The following is an 18,814-nucleotide window of genomic DNA, read 5'->3' on the forward strand; positions in this document are numbered from 1 at the left end:
TGAAATCATTAGTCTGCAATCTTCAAAAGTGTGATCAGTGACTGGCACATTCAGGGCACTAAAACAAAATAAAGGAAAAAGAAAAATCTATTTCTTACATTCAAATTGCTTTTAGTTGACTGTTTTGCTTCTCTCTGATTGGCTTTAAAGCTAATATACAAAACAAATTATAATTTATTCTTGCTCTGCTGCAAGCAGGATAAAGCAATCCAAACCATTTTGTGAAACTGAAACTAAGCTGTGAAACTATTATTATGGCAGTGTCATGATCTTTTGAGATTTACAGTCTTGTAAATGCAGCCCAGTAGCTGTGGAGGATAAACCACCCACTTATTCTTGCCAAGCAAAGAAGGGAGCAATTTATTTCAGTTTTCCATAAATTGAACATACTATGTTCCAATGTAAGACAACCTTCTTCATGCTCCACATAAAAACAATTGGGGTGTTTTAGTATAGGAATTTGACACCCCTTAGTGAAAATCTAGAGCAATTTCTATATATGGAACCTGGGACTTGACTAAATTGTACTTTGTGGCTAGCATATATGTGGAATTGCTGGATATAAAATAAAAGTTCTCAAATATTTTCTTCATGACTGATTACATACGTTGCCATGGTTTGTCGGACTCTGTTGGCAAAAAGAATGGGATCGTTCTTTTCTTCCTCAGTAGGAACATGAACAGGCAGAAACTGAAATAGATGAGTTATCCCATCAATTCAATAGTCACCACTTCATTAACAAGATGAACAGTTTCTTGTTATTTGGAAAAACAGGAGAAAAATATTAGTCATGCAACGAAGGAACTGGACACTAGAGGTCTCAACCGCCTTAGAAACCACTTTGGCTCTTCTGCCCTAGCCACACAAATGAGATGTAGTCCAAAACTACCTCCTAAAGATTGGTAGAAGCTGCTTTAATATAAAAAAACAAACCCTCAAAGAAGTAAAGTAAAATAAATGCATACATAGAAAATTAAATTCTATGTTGGTAAGAGTGTCAGTCTGAAATACTGTACGTTCCTTTTCTAGGATTCTTTACAAGTGCTGTTATATACTGGAATAGTGTATGAAAGATCTAGAATGTTTTAAAATATACACTGCTCTACCACCTCGTACCTGTTAATTGTATCTGTAGGCATATGACTGCTAAGTTTCTTGTAAGTTTTTTTTCCATGATAAAAATGTTAAGGAATCTGAGTTCTGAATTGTAAGTAGAGCACTAACTGCATACAAATACTGCAAGATTTTGAAACTCTAAACAGAGAGTAAAAAATTCCAATAAAAAACTCCCTCTCCTCCCAAACCTAAACAACACCCTGCATGTCTATATTGCAACACATTTACTATTGAGTATTGAACTGATCTTAGTATGTCAGAAGTTGAAGTAGCATTACACTAAAAGTCTACTAAATGATTAATTATTATCTAACATGGCATGAATCAGCTTTTGTTTGTTTGCAAGTAGTGGGTGTGGAGGAGTACTCTGCTCTTCTTCAGTCTACAGGGTTTACTTGCAGCTGTGTTTTCATGCCCCTTCTCAATTATGGTTATAATTTATTTCAGTTCTGCTACTTCCCACCCCACAGTTTCACCCTTAAATCCCAGAACAGGGCAATTCTAGAATGAGTTGTTCATTGGAAGCCACAGTTGCTAATTATGTGTCAATATATTTCTTCAGGAATGTTGCAGTTGCTGCTGATGAAGTAATATAGTGGTAACTGTCCCATATAAATGCAGTCCATCCTGAAAAAGTCTTTTATGCTTTTTCTCTTCATGATTTAAAACAGTATGTTTATGCAATTGCTTCTGTCAAATAGCCATAACAATTTTTTGCTTAGAGCTAGAAGGTTTCTTCTTTGTAAGGACAGACAGGAGGGGTCCAGCTGTTCAAGTGAAGGTTTGATACTTCACTCCTTCTATAAACAGTTGCTGTTTTCTGTTCAAGTCTGACATATGTCCTTGCTTATTACAACTCCCCTTCAGAAGTCATGTAACTCTTAAATTGAGTTTAGGCACGTGTATTGGGTGAGATAAAGTAATAACTCTGAGTTTATATCTGCAAACACAGGTCAGTGTCTTGAAAGTGGTCATTATATCATTTGAGGCTGGAGTCTTGCTCAGACAGCAACCTACATTTCTGGTAGGTTAAACAACACCTCTGTCCCCTTCAAAAAAACCATCTCCGATTATTCATAAAACCAATTTGCCAGAAACCACAGTTGGGCATGCAGAGTTTGGTCTCATGGCCTCCTGAGGTGGCATGCGTGATCTCTCACACACAGAGCTGCTTATCTGGTGAAGACTAATAAATACCTTCCTTGACAAATTGCAGTCCTATAAGAAAAAATTAATCACAGCTCTTTCAGTAGACAAAATAATTCTCACTTTTGACCTTATGTCTCTTTATAGAATTTGCCAAATGTCCTATCTTTTGCAGCCCTAAAACTCACTTCCAGGTTCACTGCTTCACTGGTGAGGCCTCACCTTGAGTCTTCTGTGCGTTTCTGGGCTGCTCACTTCAAGAAAGATATTGAGGTGCTGGAGCAGTTCCAGAGGAGAGCAACAAGGCTGGTGAAGGGACTAGAGGAAAAATCTTACGAGGAGAGGCTCAGGGAGCTGGGGTTGTTTAGCCTGGAGAAAAGGAGACTCATGGGGGACCTTATCACTCCCTACAACTACCTGAAGGGAGGTTCTAGTCAGGAAGGGGTTGGGCTCTTCTCCCAGGCAACTAGTGACAGGATGAGAGGGCATGGCCTGAAGCTGCATCAGGGGAGGTTTAGGTTGGATATCAGGAAGGACTTCCTCATGGAAAGGGTGATTAAATATTGGAATGGACTGCCCAGGGAAGTGGTGGAATCATCATCCATGGAGGTGTTTAAGGAAAGACTTGATGTGCCACTTACTGCCATGGTCTAGCTGATGTGGTAGTTAGGTCATAGGCTGGACTTGATAATCTCACAGGTCTTTTCCAGCCTCAATAATTCTGTGTTTCTGTGATCTTCAATGCGCAGTTTGTTAGAACATAGTAGTCATGCATGCACATACTCCCTTGGATGACAGGAGTACAGCACTGGTCTTGCACAGCAGGTAGAGGTAGTGCAAGTCTGATAGGAGCTGGGGGGCTACTTGCTCACAGCATGGGACATCAGCAGAAATACCTATTCCTAAAAGGGGGTAGTCTCATTCCCTCCTTCCCCAGGCAAACCTGCCCCTTCTCCTTTTTAAAAATGGAAGGACTTTTTTTGTGTTGATGCTAAGAAATCATTTCTGCTTGGGGGGACAGGCTGCTGTGAAAGTTTTGACTTTGGGAACATGAAATCTATTTTCTAACTGGCAAGTTGGGAATTCTGTTCTGAAGCAAAGGAAAGTAAAGCTTCTCCTGGAAGAACTGTGTTAGGTATTTCTTGCTGCCACATATATAAAGTACCTAGATACGGTCTTGTGTACAAAATCATTAGCAGAATTAGCTCTTTAGTACACTTTCTATAAACACCTGCCTACTGCATGTCCTATACAGTAACAAGGTGCTCCCTTAATTAATTTCATTGTTTCACAACAAAGACTAGATTACTAATTGTTAGTAGTAGCAGCACTGCTTGTACTCACAGAGCTTTGTACAACTCTGCTGAATTCTTTGTTTTGCAAACAAAGAGCAAAACCTGCCTTGAATTTCTCCCATTCCTCAGATCCCTAAAACAACTTTGTCCACACTGATGATTTTTTGTGGTCTGGTAAGGAATGTGAAGTACAACACTTAAACAAACTGATCATACCTCAGTTATCTGACTCCTCACCACTGTGTTTTGAAAGTTGGCTCTTAGACTAAGTGTACTAATATTATGAAATGTCTATGTTGTTTGAGTTGTTATTCATCTGTCTTTGTGCTGTGCATCTGATTTTCATGATCAAGGGAACAGATTCATTATAAAAGGCTCAGTTTTCTCCAAAGTGCAAGTACTAGAGTCCTTAATTAAGCTCTTAGTTGCAGAAAGCTTTTAGAGTTCAGTCTGGGAAGATGGTGAGGAAGACAAAGGTGGGAAACAAGGACCAAGGAAATAAGGTGGGAAAAAGAAGAATGTTACCTTTAACAGATATGTTATAATTCTTAGTTTTAACATCTGTAGAATGTGTGTGGTGATAGTTTGCAATGATTTCACAGTGCTTTAAAAATAAAGGCATTTCTGACAGCTTTCATTTAGGAACTCACAGGAATAAGTGATATGTAGACATGGAAAACAAATTTAAATGTAATATTCACTGTGATTCTGTTCTTGCTTTTGAGACATTTGTTTATTAACAATGACTAATATTGTGAATAATGCATTACATTAAATAGTATATAATATTTCTAATTCTTACCTCAACTTCGACTCTTGTGAAGAGCTGACACAGCGTCATTACACACAGCTCTTTTCTGCAGGGAAAGAATTCATTTTACTTATGTAGCAACAAACTATTTGCACATCAGAAAACCACAGCAAATATTGGGCAAGTTTTTTAAGTACCTTGCAGTGGTTTTCTACATTTTTTCTACATGGCTTTTGCATACACCTGATGCTTGCCCATTGGGCAGGCAACTTGTCTGTTACGCATATTAACAATACTATGCAGTTCTTTGGTAAACAAAATGTATATATGTTACTTTAAAGAGGTGAATACATACTGGATTTTAAAGCTTTAGGAGCTTTGATTCCAAGAAGTAGCTTAAGATTATCTTTTATTGTCTCATCTGCAAAATGGGAAACAGAGATGGACATTTTCATCTAGGTCAGCTTTCATGAGGTCTATTCTCTAGGTGTGCACAAGCTAGGATTTACTAATGATAGCTTAAGAGGCACTTATGATTTCTCTACTAATTCAGATGTATTTCAAAATCAGTTGCCTTAAAAATTTTAGTCTCTTAATAACTCAGTACTACTGTACTTAGATACCCTACTTATGCCACATGAAAATGTGGTACATGAATTCTGAAAATCCACATTTTAATGAATGTTTATAAGGTGAAATGTATTTTCCAGACATATTTTCAGTGCAGCTGTAAAGGTTTTCAAATAATTTAATGAAATATTTTAGCATAAGAGAAGGCCACCTGTGTTAAGAAATAAACACAGAACCATTGCCTAATTTGTTTCTGGAGATATTTTTCATTATAATATCAGATATAAATATATCCTCTTCAGTGGGATCTCAAAACAATTGCTTTTGTTGAGTCAGGCAAAAGTAAAAACCTAAAGAAGATTCCTAGATGTTTAAATGGGGAAAGATGGGGAAAATTAATACTTGTTTTACCAACCTTCTTCATTTATTCTCATATAACTTCAAATGAGATTAAGGAATGAATAAACAGAAGAGATAAAATAATGTTTATTTTTTCTTGTTTGTATACCATGTAGGAAACTAGATATATCTATGGGTTTTGATGACTATGATTCCCCCCCCCCAAAAAAAATATATTTTCAAATCTTTCTTTTGCTCTAGTGTAATGTGCAAAACATAGAAGAACATCAAATAAATTGGTGGCAGAGCTGGAAGGAATGTTTCCTCATTTGCAAATACTTTATCTACCCATTCAGATATGAGATCTACTGTATGACAACATTATCCCCAAGTATTTCCCCCTCATAAAAACAGATCTAGATGAACATGTGTCCTGGCTTAGTTTGGCAGACAGTTCAGTGATGGGAGAGAAAATTCTATATGCAATTTTCAGTAGGATTAACAAACTTACAGTGAATAGCCCTGCCATGTCCAGGTCACAGTGTCCTAAGGAAAAAAAATAGAACACAGAAATGTATGACAAAACCAGATTAAATTTAGACATCAGATAAGTTACAGTATAAAACAGGTACAAGTTTAGTAAAAGCAGGTGATGGTTTCATAGTCCTGTGGGGAAAAATAAATAAAGGTGTCAAGGCAGCTAGGACTCTTTGCCTTAAAAATTTGGAAATAAGCATGGCAGACTTTTGGTAATATCAACAATTGGGAATAAATTTTATGTAGCTACTTAGGTATTTTAAAGAATGTATTTATATTCAAACAACGTAAATTGAAAAAAGTAACCTAGTAAGACTTTTTCAGAGGATTTCACTAGTCCCTTTAGAAAAGCACCCTCATAAATATGTTAAATTTAGTTTTAAGGACACTTCTGCATAGATAATGTCATACTTTTTCTTTGCTATTATTGCTTTGTTTTTTTTTCCTTATTCTATGTTTATTACTTTATATATAGTTTTTACAATGTATACTGCAGATCCTTAAATCCTCTCAGTGAAATGCAATACCAATCCCCTTTAGTGGTAAAAACATTTTACAAAAGAAATTTTGTAAATAACAACAATAACAATCACTTATTTTTCATCTTAAAAAACATTAGGAATGAAAAGTTTGGTGTTTTCTGCATTTGTTGGGTGATCAGGTAAGACAAAAAGGTGCCAAGTTGCTAGACTCATGTCCCAGCATTACCCCTGTCAGTGACATGCAGAGCCATACAATTCTACCCCTACACTTGGCAGAAAGTGTAAACATTGACTCAGCAAAACAAGTTGCATGAGAAGAATCCTCTGCAAAGCTGCCCTCCTGAGGTGCCTGAAGGAGGGGTGCTGGAGGAACTGTATGGCTCAGCTTGGCTTTTCAGGAACTTTGCAAGCCCCTTTGCAGTAAGCGTATTTTGGGCTTAAATGAGAACCGATGACTAGCAGGGAAGTTGTCTGCATTTTTAGACTTCAAACTACAGGCTCTGTGGCTTTGCAGGAAGTTTCTAAATTCTAAAAAAAACACTCTTTCTTACTTGAACTCTAGCTAAGAAACCCAGCAGTGTTTCACACTCAGAACAGCTGCTACATCATGGTGACACCTGGGAAGCCCAGCTGCTTCCAGTGCTAAAGCAAAGGACAACAGATTCTTCAGTGACAATGCAAAATATTTATTGTTGATGCCATTTAAGTCAGGATTTTGGCTTCTGTATTAGTTGTTAGTGATAGAAGAACATTCTGCTTACCAGCTTGTTGGGGTATCGCAGCAGCACAGGTTGTACAGGGACTCGTGGAATGAAGGCACCTGCAACCACAATTGAGCATCAATTATTAAGGCTCAACTTGATACAGCAGTTGGGAGTTTTAAATGATTCATGTAAGACATGGTACCCAGAAGGGGAAATTTTTAAAGAGAACAGGAAGTGTTCTTTGCATTGTGGTATTTTTGGTGGGTTTTTTTGGGGGGTGAAGGAAGTGGTGTTTTTTTTGTTGTTTTTTTTTTGTTGTTTTTTTTTGTTTAATCAGCAGCACAACTCGGAAGATGTTAGGACAGAAATGGGATGGTCTCCATTTCAAGAAGAAAGCTGTCTATGATTCCTGTACTATTTAAACTGAATTTCTGTGAATTATGTCCCCATTGAGTGACATTCATTACAAAGGACTAAACACTCACAAGGCTGTGAAGCATTTCCTGAACCTTCTCTGTTCTGATTATCTTCATAAGTGATATGGATCTGAACAGGAAGTAGTGGTTCTGTAACTTTACTACTCAAGTCATTGTAGAACAGTAAGAAAGGAGAGAACATGGCCTTCATTGAAGTGCAGCACAACAATCTAATGATCAGTGATGCTATCAAGTACCTTCCTGTGTTAAAAATAATTTATTGGCTTGCCTTGCTAAGGGCTACACGAAGCGATTTCACAACTTGGTTGCTAAGGCCTGCATGGCAAAGTTTACAGGAACAAGATGGCATGACAAAAAGAACATCCTAAGCAACATGTTTTGGTAGTTCATCTCACAACAGTCACAATCAAGTTTCTGAGTAAATAAATTAAAATGGTACCCAGAAAAAACCCCAACTAACAGTATACATCATAGGTACGTTGCATCCTACAGAATAAACAAAAATCAGAAAGCAAACTACCTAGTACAAAATAGTGAGTTTAGTGCCACTGAAACTTCAGTGATGTAAGACATTACTATACTGCTGTTATGGATGATGTACTTGCAGAAGTATAGGCCTTCCTAGACCTATCAAATCAGTATTTCACACATTATTTTCCAACAATGATGTGACAAAAACTCTCACCTTGTTTAAATGTGATCAGGCAAGATCGGTTTGTGCAGGTGCCCTCTGGGAAAATCAGTATCTTGGATTTAAAGAGAAAGAAATACATATATACACATACATTTCATAAAAATTATACTTCAGCATCAGTTACATAAAGGCAGACTTTTTATGCAAGCTCTGCAATATGTTACACCACATCACAGGAATATCACGACTGTTTCAAAAGGAAATGAACAAATAAGTGGAGGATGCTCATAGTAATAATAACATGATCCATCCTGATTTAGAAACAAGTGGTTTGTAAGAGAGGATTTCTAGGGAGAGTCCTTTTTAAGTTCAGAAATATGGTGCAAAAGGCTTTAAGTGTTTAATTTGAAATGTTTAGTGCTGGTAATGATACAAGAATTGTTCTTCTGCCAGCAGCTCCTAATGGAGTCTGCATCAGGAGTCTGAGCTGATGTGAAGTGCATGAGGTACTTGAGCATTTAGAGGCACAGATGCTACCAACATCAGTTGAGATGCCAGCTGTGATGAGCAGCTAACAGCTTGAGGGGTACCAGAAAAAGGCAGAGAGAGCATGTGCATCTGTGAAGCAGAGCTCTGAAGGAATTACACACATTACACAGACTCTGAATGACTCAGACACACCAAATACCCAGGCTGCTGAATTAGTGTCTGAAAGATACTAGATTAGATGCAGAGTGAGCTTCAATGTGACACACCAAATCCAGCCCCCTGTGAAGAACAATGTAGCTTTGTGTTTATCATATCACTATGGGATCATAAGCAGCATTCCAAAAAACCAAACAAACCCTCAGCATAAGAACTGGTCTGGATCAAGAGTGTTCAGGGTATGCTCCACAGTTCAAATGAACAGGTCAAGGCTAGATGAATTATGGCATCATTAGGTCATACCCAAGAGACACAAGCTGTTCTAAGGTCTGATAGAGTCAGCTGCACATACTGATTTTACAGATAGTCCTTGACTATCCATTCTGTAATCAAGAATTGTTCACTTGTGCTGTGGACACAAAAATGGGTATGTTTGTGCTTAAAATATGTCATAAGCCCCAGAAAACATATTAGTGACTGACCAAAGAGTAAATAATCATTCCCTCCTTCCCCTTTGTTTTTGGTACAGGGTTGGGAGAAGCAGTAGCCAGAACCTCATGCTACTAATAAGCATAAGTTCTGCCCAGGCTGGTGTGTTTTGGTTTTAGAAGGAGGGAATGGGAAATTCTGATATTCTTTATTTTCTATTGTGCTAAGAGAATGCAGCCCAGGCACTCCATGGAGAATATGACAGACCTCATCTTGTGGTCAAGGTTCTCAAAAATAAAGAGTAGGAGCCAGGTGTGGCCAGGGCACAGGGTTAGTAATCATGTAGTGACACCCCCAGTGTACTGCTGACTCAATCTTGCAGATTCCCATATTACTTGACTCATAGGTTATTTATGCCATAATACATATCTAGTGATTATCCTAAGTGCAATATTGGTGTAGAGCCAATTCCCCTTTCCTCTCTATGCTGTTTTCAGTAGAGATCAGCTGTAACAGAGCTTTGCTGGAATAACTTCATCTGTAACAGTTTACCAAGTCATAAGCATCAGTATTACACAGCATAGTATTACAAAAAAAAGCCTTCCTAGCTTTGACATGTGCATATTTAAAATCCTCCATGTAGCTGACAAGTTAAAAAAAAATAATAGAGGCTCTAAAAATATTTGAGTCAAATTAAAGTAGCCTAAACACTAACTAAAACATTTTTTGTTAGGTGATTGCTAAGTAAAAATGATGCATGAAGAGTCTAAATAATGTAATTTCAAAAAAGTGTCAAGTGTTAGTTAGTCTTCCATGCGTGAATGTTCTCTCTAGACACTATTCAGAGGAGTGCATTCAGGTCTAGCTGTCATAGAGATACCTACTACTGAAGTCTGTATTTTCACTTCTCTCTTAATTTTCCTCAAGAACCATTCACTGGAACAAAAGTGAAGGAAAAGTTAACTTTTCTCAGTCATTTAGGAGATATCTTGTGATATCTTTAGGAGATCTTGTGATTTTAGCTACTGAATCAGCCACTTGAGTTTTCGTTTTAAGTAAATTACCCTTAAGAAAACAAGTTGAGAACTAATTCAAAACACAAACTGTGAGTTTATGCACAAATCCAGACAGTGTATCTTTGGAGAAAAGTTATATATCACTGACTGTATTTACCCAGCAGCATGGCAGTGACACTATTCCTAGTATGTGAAGGCAACGTGAGGCCAGAGTCAGTGCACCAGGAGAAAGCAGAGAGGCAATGTCAGTAGGTTCACAACTGTTCCAGGTCCTTCTTCTTGCAAAGGATGCAGATTTCCATCCTAGCCTTCCGCCTGTCATAAAAGCAGCAGAGTTGCTGCCTCAACACTCTTCTGCCTCTGGAGCAAGGCGTGCCCCATTAGCTCTTCAGAATGGAAAGCCACCCAAGGCCTAGGAGCACAACAGCAGCTTGAGGCTGAGGAATGACCACTGCAAATAGTTATTGCAGAACTAATAACTATTGCTTGCACATTAAAATCTTTCCACAATTCAAATCAATCTAGAAGTCTTGGTTTTAGTGCATTATTAACTTAGAGAGCAAACTCAGCTGTTATCCACATGTGACACTGATGTTTTAAGCTTAAGTACTATTCATCCTGTAGCATGGGAAGCCTGGGTTTACCATCAAATAAATGCTCATCCTCTAACTGTTGTGAGCATAGCTTTGCAACCCAGCTTCTCACACAAGTTTGCTTGAGAATAGTGATTCACCAGTCGTCTGCTGCACAGCATGTTAAGACTTGAACAGGGAAAAGAGAAAGTCAAAAGCATCTGGATTTGGAATAGCAGGTGGTACTGGTTGCATTTTAACTGCCCCATTTGTCATGACAAAGCTCTTTCTTGGCATCAGCCCCTTGTCTTCCTTTCCTAAGCCATTCACATATACCCAGGAGCTAACTTAATCTTTGTAATTCAACAGAGCCCTATTCAGCTGGGCAGTGGTGACATGATGACACAGTGAATATGGAATGTGAACACATGACAGCAGAGCAGAAGGATATTTATTACCTGTGGCCACTGGCCTCTTGATAATGCCCGCTTAGTGATCTCGGCGACTGTGTTCTTTCGTGAATCAGGGTCTTGACGAGAAACTGCTACAGGCTGAAGGGAACTCAAAATTGCTGTGAAAGAGATAAAAAATGTTATTTGTCTTACACTCATGCTTATAAAACACATGGGTTCAAGGCTCTCTTGTAGCAAAAAACTTGTTATTCTCATACTAGGAGATAGATTCTCCACCAACAGCTTTGAGACTAAATAGATAAGAAGAGTATTTATTATTCTTGTCTTCATTCTGCAAAATGGGAAGTAAGACACAGAAAATAAATCTACTGCCAGCTGAGGAGCTTTACAGTAGATGTAAACATGCCAAATTCACCCAAACCCATTCTGCCAATATTGCTGTTATCTTTCACTGAGCATTTCTAAGGAAATGACTTGATCAGTTTTCTGCTCATGGGCCACACTCAGGCCTAACTCATGCAGAGTGCAATTAACAAGTAGTCTGTGCTACGTTGAAGATAGCCCTTTTCAATTACAAAGCATACACAACCTGTGTGTAAATTACAGAAAAAAAAATCCTCACTTCATCAGAAGTCTGCATCAGAATGTGTGGATCTACTGAGATGTGATGAGAAACTTGGGGGAAAATTATCTTCTGTGTCCCCCTCCTGTGCTTTTAAGAGAATGTCAATATGTTATATGTTAGTTTATTTCCTACAATGACACTTTTCTGTGTTGTTTACTGAGTTTAATTTTGGGTTAGTGTTGGCTTATTCTTTTAGGAGACCTATAGAGATGAGACATACAGCCAGCAGAAAGTCTACAGCTGATTCCAGTAATAATGTAAAAGGGGATTCTTTTTGTGCCAAAAGGAGGAGGAAATAACAGAAGCATGAGTAATCTGATCTTTTCCATTTTCTGCATTTTCTTTTTGAGTAAATTCTCTTTTATTTTTCCCAGTTCGACTCCCATTAAAAGTATCTGTAACAGTGCTTGCAAGTTTAAACATAGAAATAAGGTATTTTCCAGACTGTTGTAGTTTGGGTCTGTTTTGAAATAATCTTCACCAATGTCTTATACATTTGTGAAACACATTGCTAAAAGGCAGCAGTTGAACAGATTTCTCAAGCTACCTACTAGGAGAATTTTAAGAGAAAACTCCTGTGACTTCCATGTTATGAAATATGGTGTCAGTATAAAGCAAATTTAAAGTGCTACTACATTCCACGTCTGAAAAGAAATACCACACTCGTAGACATCTTGACCAATTCAGAAAGATAAGTTGTCCCAGTGATTTCACTGGAAATAATCCAGCAATATCTTTGGAACCTACAGGTTTTAAGAACTCTTCCCCCAGATCACTTCAGACTTTTGGCCTCATGAATTTTTACTTTTTTATTCCATAAATACTTACTGCCAAATACTGGAGTTGAGAGGTTCTCTGCTCTAGTCACTATCGATGGCATTCCAGTCAGCGCACAAATAATGGCATCAAAAAAGCTTGAATGAGGAGCTGCAACAAAGATTGGGGCTTCCAGTAGACTTGCCACTTTCCCTTTTACTTTAACTTGGAAACCCATTATGAAGAACACGGTATGAGTTAGGCAAGAGAGGGTTGTCTGGATCATCCTCCTTATAAACAGAAACACAAAAATATCATCCATCTTACAGTTAGTATGCCTTTTGCACTTTAAAACAAAACCCCATGAAAGATTTCCTAGTTCCCACCAACACGGAGGCCAGGCACAGGGTAGCAATACCACATCTCTACTGGTGTGTAGGGATGGAGAGAAAGAAGCAGAAGCAATGTTACAGCAATGAAGCATAAAACTACAGTGAGGGAAGTGTGGGTAATTTTGTCATAAATTAGCCATGTCAAAGCTAAATTTGTCATAAAAACCTATTTGTAAAGCTCTTGGTGCAAAATACACTAATCATGAAGTTGCTTCAAGTAAATGGGTAAAATTAAGATTTGACTGAGGACTCCTCTTTAATCAAAAGGATGAAAGCAGTGAGACAAAAAAAACCTTTAGACTCTGGCTTTGTGTTACTAAAAAAGAACCACCCCAAAGCCACACAGTTTTCACAAATATTGTTCACTTTTTACCTTCTCCAACCTTTCAGTGGCACTGATCCTCTCCTGGGGTGATGGAACGTTGCAATCAATGAACACAGCCATGCTAGCAGTAAAATGAACACAATGCATATGGCACGGAGGGGCAGCAAAATAATACCCTGAAGAACAGCCTGGAAAAAAAGAGGGGAAAAGTATTGAGAAATGGTATCAACAGGAATGACATTGATATCTGTGTAGTAACATTATATGGATTTAAAAATACTCACATTACTGCTATGTGATTTAGAAAGGCAAGCATGAATGATTCCAGTGTTCATGTGGGGAAATCAGTCATTCACAGCATTTAATTTTTGGGTTCCCATTTCAGGTATAACTGGAGCATCGGAGTATTTGAGTTTTGGGCTTGGATGATGTTAAATAGAGAGAGTAAACAGAGTTTGCTGGCCTTAGTTTACACTTAAGTTGGGCTGCAGCATACAACCAGCTCAGATGAGTCTGCCCAGCTGAGAGATGTTTCTGCTGCCTTCTGTAACTAGCTGCCTGTCCAGGAGCCAAGAGGGATTGTTAACATGACTAAGATGTACTCTTGCCCTTTCAAACTGACACATCCTATGTTGAGTCACACTACTGCTGCAAGTCATGCTGATTGCTACTGCGTGGAGTAGTGCACACTCAACACAACTTCCTTTCTTCTAGTTGGGACCTCCGCAAAATGGAATTTTCAGTAAAACTGAACCTATGGTTTAAGGCAAAGGTTCAGGCTTACAGTGCTGTTGAAGTTGCTGTAGCAGCTCTTGGCTCTTTGCCTTTAGAAGTGGTTTGCTCACTGCCTGCTGTAAACATGCAGCAGAACCCTTCTAATTATGAAGATTAACTTGTTGTCTTCTGTTTGAAGCATCTTAGATATCAACATCTGTGCTAGGTCCTCCTTGGAATTTTCAGATTAAATTGAGAAAGCTTAGCTCCCTTTCCTCCCTGCAATCAGGGAACTGTTACTGGCTTGCTTTATCTTGAAGCAGGAGAAACTCGAGAGTTTTGCTATGGTCACAGATAGCAAAGCTTGGTAGCAAAACCAATACAAAACAGATCCAAGCCTGTCCACTGCTTCTGAGGTTGTTCAGAAGTATGGCAGAAATTACTAAAGGAGAGTTATGCTAGTTTAGCTTATGCTTAGGAGTTTACTATTTTTTATGCTTTACAATCTCTTAAGAAAATCTTACACTGAACAACAGTGTTCCACTCTAAAAATCAGCCTTTCTGGTCAGCTCTTTAGCAATGGCTACTTACTGTACAGGAAAAACAAAGCTTTTATGAATAAAAAGTGTCACAAAATAAGTTTGCAATTTACATACTTGAACTATGATTATTACACAACACAGTGGATTTTAATTTACCTTCCATCCTCACACAGCCTCTTACTTTCCTCTTGCTAATATTCAGGACAGGCTCTAGCCTTGGCTCTAAACTCTGTCACACTGACAAGGATTAACACAATTTTGGGCCTTCAGGACTCAGTTCTGTGTTACGGCAGGCACAGAGACAACAGACCAACGTCACAGAGCATACACAGTGTAATTAAGGCAAGCATGAGAAGCAGGTACATGGTGTGGATGCTTAGGTTCTGTAAGCACTGCCATTTAATACATTTCCAGAAGAGATCTGAACATTCAAGTAGGATTATTTCCTTATTTTATATAGCAGTTGTATATAACTAGCTATGGAATTCTAAGTGTCACTTCATGGACAATAGGAAAATGACTGCTCTGGATCACATAAAGAGGCTTAGTAGCCCGATTTAAGATTTGCCCAGGGAGATCTATTGTTCCCACTTTTTTATGCCAGTTGTGGTGAATCTGAAAAAGTTAGGTAGCCAGTTAAACCAAGACTTCTTGTTTATCTCCCAGAATAAGAGGTGTATTTTTTCTCCATATGCATCTGTAGTCCCAGTTCAACATTTCAGCTGCATTCAGTTAGCCAGAATGGGGAGCATAAGCATAAATCAGTGTCTTTTGACTTAAAAGAACTTTTTCCTGATGAAAAAAAGCATATACATGCACTGACCTACAATAAAAAATAAAGGATTCAATAACAAAAGTAAAACAATCCCTTCATCAAAACTAATAAATTCATTAATCTATTTTAGGCAGATGTGCAGGTGGTACAGATTTGCTGATGCAAGCTATTGGCTTTCTAGGTCACTGTGTAATGAGGCAGAGTTGATTTCTGCTCCATCAGCTGCAGAATAGGGCAATAAAAGGACAGAAAAGAGAGAGGTCAAGTTAGGCTAGAAAAGAAAAAGTATAGGAGAAAACTATACAGAAGATAATACAGGTTCACAGTTTAGTAACTATCAAGCAGGATCAGAGCCACTCCAGCTTCTGTATACAGTGATCATGAAGACAGAATTATTCTGAGTCATGTAAAGAACCTTTTCCCACATTTGGAATCACCTGTGCATTTTCTATTTAAAATGTTTGCAACCACTGCACAGCCTGTCACTGCAGTTGCTGCAGACACCGGCAGGTCACACTTCCAAAGCTGACTCACCCTTGAGCAGTACATGGTGTTATACTGTCACTTATGTTAGAAACTGAGGAAGGGTAAAAGTAGGTAAATCAGAAGGCCACATAATTCAGTTTGAATTTTTGTTCAACTTCAGCTGCTGACAATTTATCTAGGAAGCAGCAGAAGAGCACTGGGGACCAGAATGAAGCCCAACTCCAACTGAACTCCTCTGACACCTGAAACTGATCAGATGGACTGTCTCCCAGAGTGGCACACATGTAGCAAGAGAGGGTCTTCCAGGAGTGCCCAGAGTATGTTCACAGCTCTGCCAGGCAATCTGGCTGCTTTGCTTCCAAGCACAGGGTTAAAACCAACACTTTCAGCATGCTGTTTGTGTCACTACATAGCTCAGCATTATATAAATGCACTGAGCATCTCTTCTGAATAACATGGAATCTAGTAATTTCTTCAGTATATTTGCTTTGCAGTTGCAGTTCAGAAGTTAGGAGGGCAAATGAGCAATCGGGATGAACAGAACTAAAACTGAAAGAAGAAAAAATCCAATGAATTGGAGCCAGCTTCAGTCAGAGGATGAAAACCAGAAGTATTGGAACAACTGTTTTGAAATTTTGTTTGGAACATGCAGCTGTTTAGCACAACACAACTGATCCTTGTTTTGAAAACATTCTAAAGAAAGACAAAAATCTCCTTGGCTGGTAAACTATTAGCAATACAAGGACTGGCAAAAAACTAAAATCTTCTCACTCCACTTTTCAGTTTGGCTACAATCTAATTTTCTATTGATGCTGAATGAAATGCAGACAGCTACCCTGACTCACTTTCATGCTCCAGTCATCAGGGGACAGCCGACGTTACATTTAAGGAGTTCACCAACATAGGGAAATGCAGCTTTAGGTTCCCAGATAGGGTTTTGAAATGGTATTTGTTTTTATCAGTGTATGTTGAAGGAATACTGTAGAATAAGGGGAATATAACAAAACAATCCTTTAACATGCAAGAATGGAGATATACTACACTGGAAAGAGAAGGGACACTTCCCTTTTTGGAAGTTTATAGTAACACTCTCTGGTAAGGCTCTGATTCCCAGTTGGTCCGCTAAGCACTGCTGGGAAGTGAGGATCAGACGTGCAGGATAAAGCAGACAGTAGGAAGTATCCTAGTCTCTGTGACAACAGAGGAAAAGGAACAGAAAGCAGCAACACGAAATACAAAATGTTCTCTCTATTGTGTGTCCCTGCTTTAAAATTCTGTGACTACTGCAATTTTGTTTCAAAGCTCACTGGCACTGGGCTCTGGCCCAGCCAGGTGCTTTTCCTTCCAGGTGCCTTGTGGCTTTGTGTATAATGTGTATATTGCTTTAAGACATACCATGATTTTCATCCCTTCCTCCTGAAGGAAGAAAGTAGGATATATTTATTACAATGAAAAATTGTAATTCTAGCTTAAAACTGCAAGCTTTTGAAAGTAGTCTGTGCCTCCTCTAGAAAGAACAGCCAGCACAAAACACTTGCCATTTCTGGAACCTCATTAAGAAACTGGTTTCTTTACCTCGGGGTTCATGCCTACAGCTACTGATTCAGATGCACTTGAAATGCATTTCAGGCTGCTAGTAAAACATAGGGGATAAAAGGATTTGAAATAGTTTTCCAGGTTTCTCACATTTCCTCCACCTAGCTATCTTCAGGGCAAACATTCTTTATAACTGGAGAAAGAGCTATACAAAACATAAAATATTTAGTTGCACGTCAGCCTCAGATATTCCTAACAGTCAGCAGAAAATGCTGTAAGCTCACCTACACCTCATTGTCCTTACTGAGAAGTCAGTTCATATTTGGATTATCAGCTCAATTTTTAAATAGAATGTTTTTAAAAATCAAAGCCTGGAAATAGTTTGCTTTACTTTCCTTATTGTAAACACACCCTATAAGACTTGGGTGTACTTGTACACAAGCTGTACTGGGAGAGCATTCAGCTCAAAAGCCTATCTGAATTCACTCAGTGACACCAGTCAGTAGCCCAGTGGAACTGGGGATACCTTTTTTCTTGTCTACAATGCAATACAGAACCAAGACATCAACTCCTCTCTGCACTCCCAACACAGGCTTAAAATCATTGTAAAGTGAGTTAAGCATCTGAAACAAGGTTACTCTAAGAATGTATTTTCTATTTTAGCTTATCATATTAGAGAGAAGCTATCAACATCTTCACTCTAGAGCTGAGGCACCTGACATGCTGGATAGTGTATCACTCTTGTGATGTCAACAGGATGCAAACTGGAGTCAAACAGGGCTCATGTTTTGCCTAGGAGTAACGTGCTATCTGCAATGATCGTGCAAATATTTTCAAAAGCTTGTTGCAAATCTTGTGTTAGAAGTTTAAGTCTGAAGTCAATAAGAGTAAGCAATGCAGTTCCTGGGCTCTGAGGAGCAATGGCTTGAAGAACTCAGTTTCAAAAAGCAGCAACGTTTTTACGCTGAACACCTTTTGCATCTTTGCTTTGATCATTCACATAACCAATACATTTTCTGCTCTCTTACCACTGGAAAAATCAGGAAGCAAACGATGCTATATTTGCAATGGAAGTATTCTTACTAGATGCTTTTTCCTGGATAAAGGCAGGGGCTGCAGATGTGTGACTGAGTGTCAGGGTCTCTGCTGCTGTCCCTTCAGTGCCCGCGCCGGGTTGAAGCGCGGGGGGCAGGACAGGCCCGGCAGCCCCGCGCTCCCCCGGGAACGCGGCACTTTTAAACAGCATTTATTCACACAGTCACATTCTGCCATCGGAAGGAGGTATTTTTAAATCTAGCACTGACCTTCACACACCATTGGTGACAATCCCTTGCTTCAGAGAGGCCAAAGTAACGCTGGTTTAGACAAGTTGGCAGAAAAGGGCCCCGGCGCAGCACAGCCGGGGTGCCAGCCGGGGTGCCAGGCCGGCCCCGCTGCTCTCCGGCCCCGGGCTCCCCCCGCACCGATGCGCATCCGAACCCCGGGCAGCCCCAGCTCCGTCCCGCTAGGAAGGGCTCATCCCTCGCCCACCCGCGCCGCCAGCCTTACCCGCAGCTTGTCCCCGGCGCTCAGGCGCC

The 18,814-nt window shown here is 39.1% G+C and overlaps 1 protein-coding gene across 1 annotated transcript in view; it reads right to left on the reverse strand.

Moving 5' to 3' along the window:
- The window catches only part of LPCAT2 (lysophosphatidylcholine acyltransferase 2), a 32,111-nt gene that overhangs the window by 11,018 nt on the left and 2,279 nt on the right, over positions 1 to 18,814 (reverse strand). Inside the window, exons 2-11 of the mRNA XM_009997469.1 lie at positions 18,786 to 18,804; positions 13,233 to 13,372; positions 12,540 to 12,757; positions 11,132 to 11,244; positions 8,063 to 8,123; positions 6,998 to 7,056; positions 5,729 to 5,763; positions 4,360 to 4,414; positions 608 to 690; positions 4 to 58 (exon numbers count right to left, since the gene is read on the reverse strand). Coding sequence (XP_009995771.1) covers positions 4 to 58; positions 608 to 690; positions 4,360 to 4,414; positions 5,729 to 5,763; positions 6,998 to 7,056; positions 8,063 to 8,123; positions 11,132 to 11,244; positions 12,540 to 12,757; positions 13,233 to 13,372; positions 18,786 to 18,804 — 838 coding nt within the window. The remainder of the gene's footprint in view (positions 1 to 3; positions 59 to 607; positions 691 to 4,359; positions 4,415 to 5,728; positions 5,764 to 6,997; positions 7,057 to 8,062; positions 8,124 to 11,131; positions 11,245 to 12,539; positions 12,758 to 13,232; positions 13,373 to 18,785; positions 18,805 to 18,814) is intronic.

The sequence above is a fragment of the Chaetura pelagica genome, unplaced genomic scaffold (assembly GCF_000747805.2).
Source record: "Chaetura pelagica isolate M959 unplaced genomic scaffold, ChaPel_1.0 scaffold425, whole genome shotgun sequence".
In the NCBI taxonomy this organism is placed as follows: domain Eukaryota; kingdom Metazoa; phylum Chordata; class Aves; order Apodiformes; family Apodidae; genus Chaetura; species Chaetura pelagica.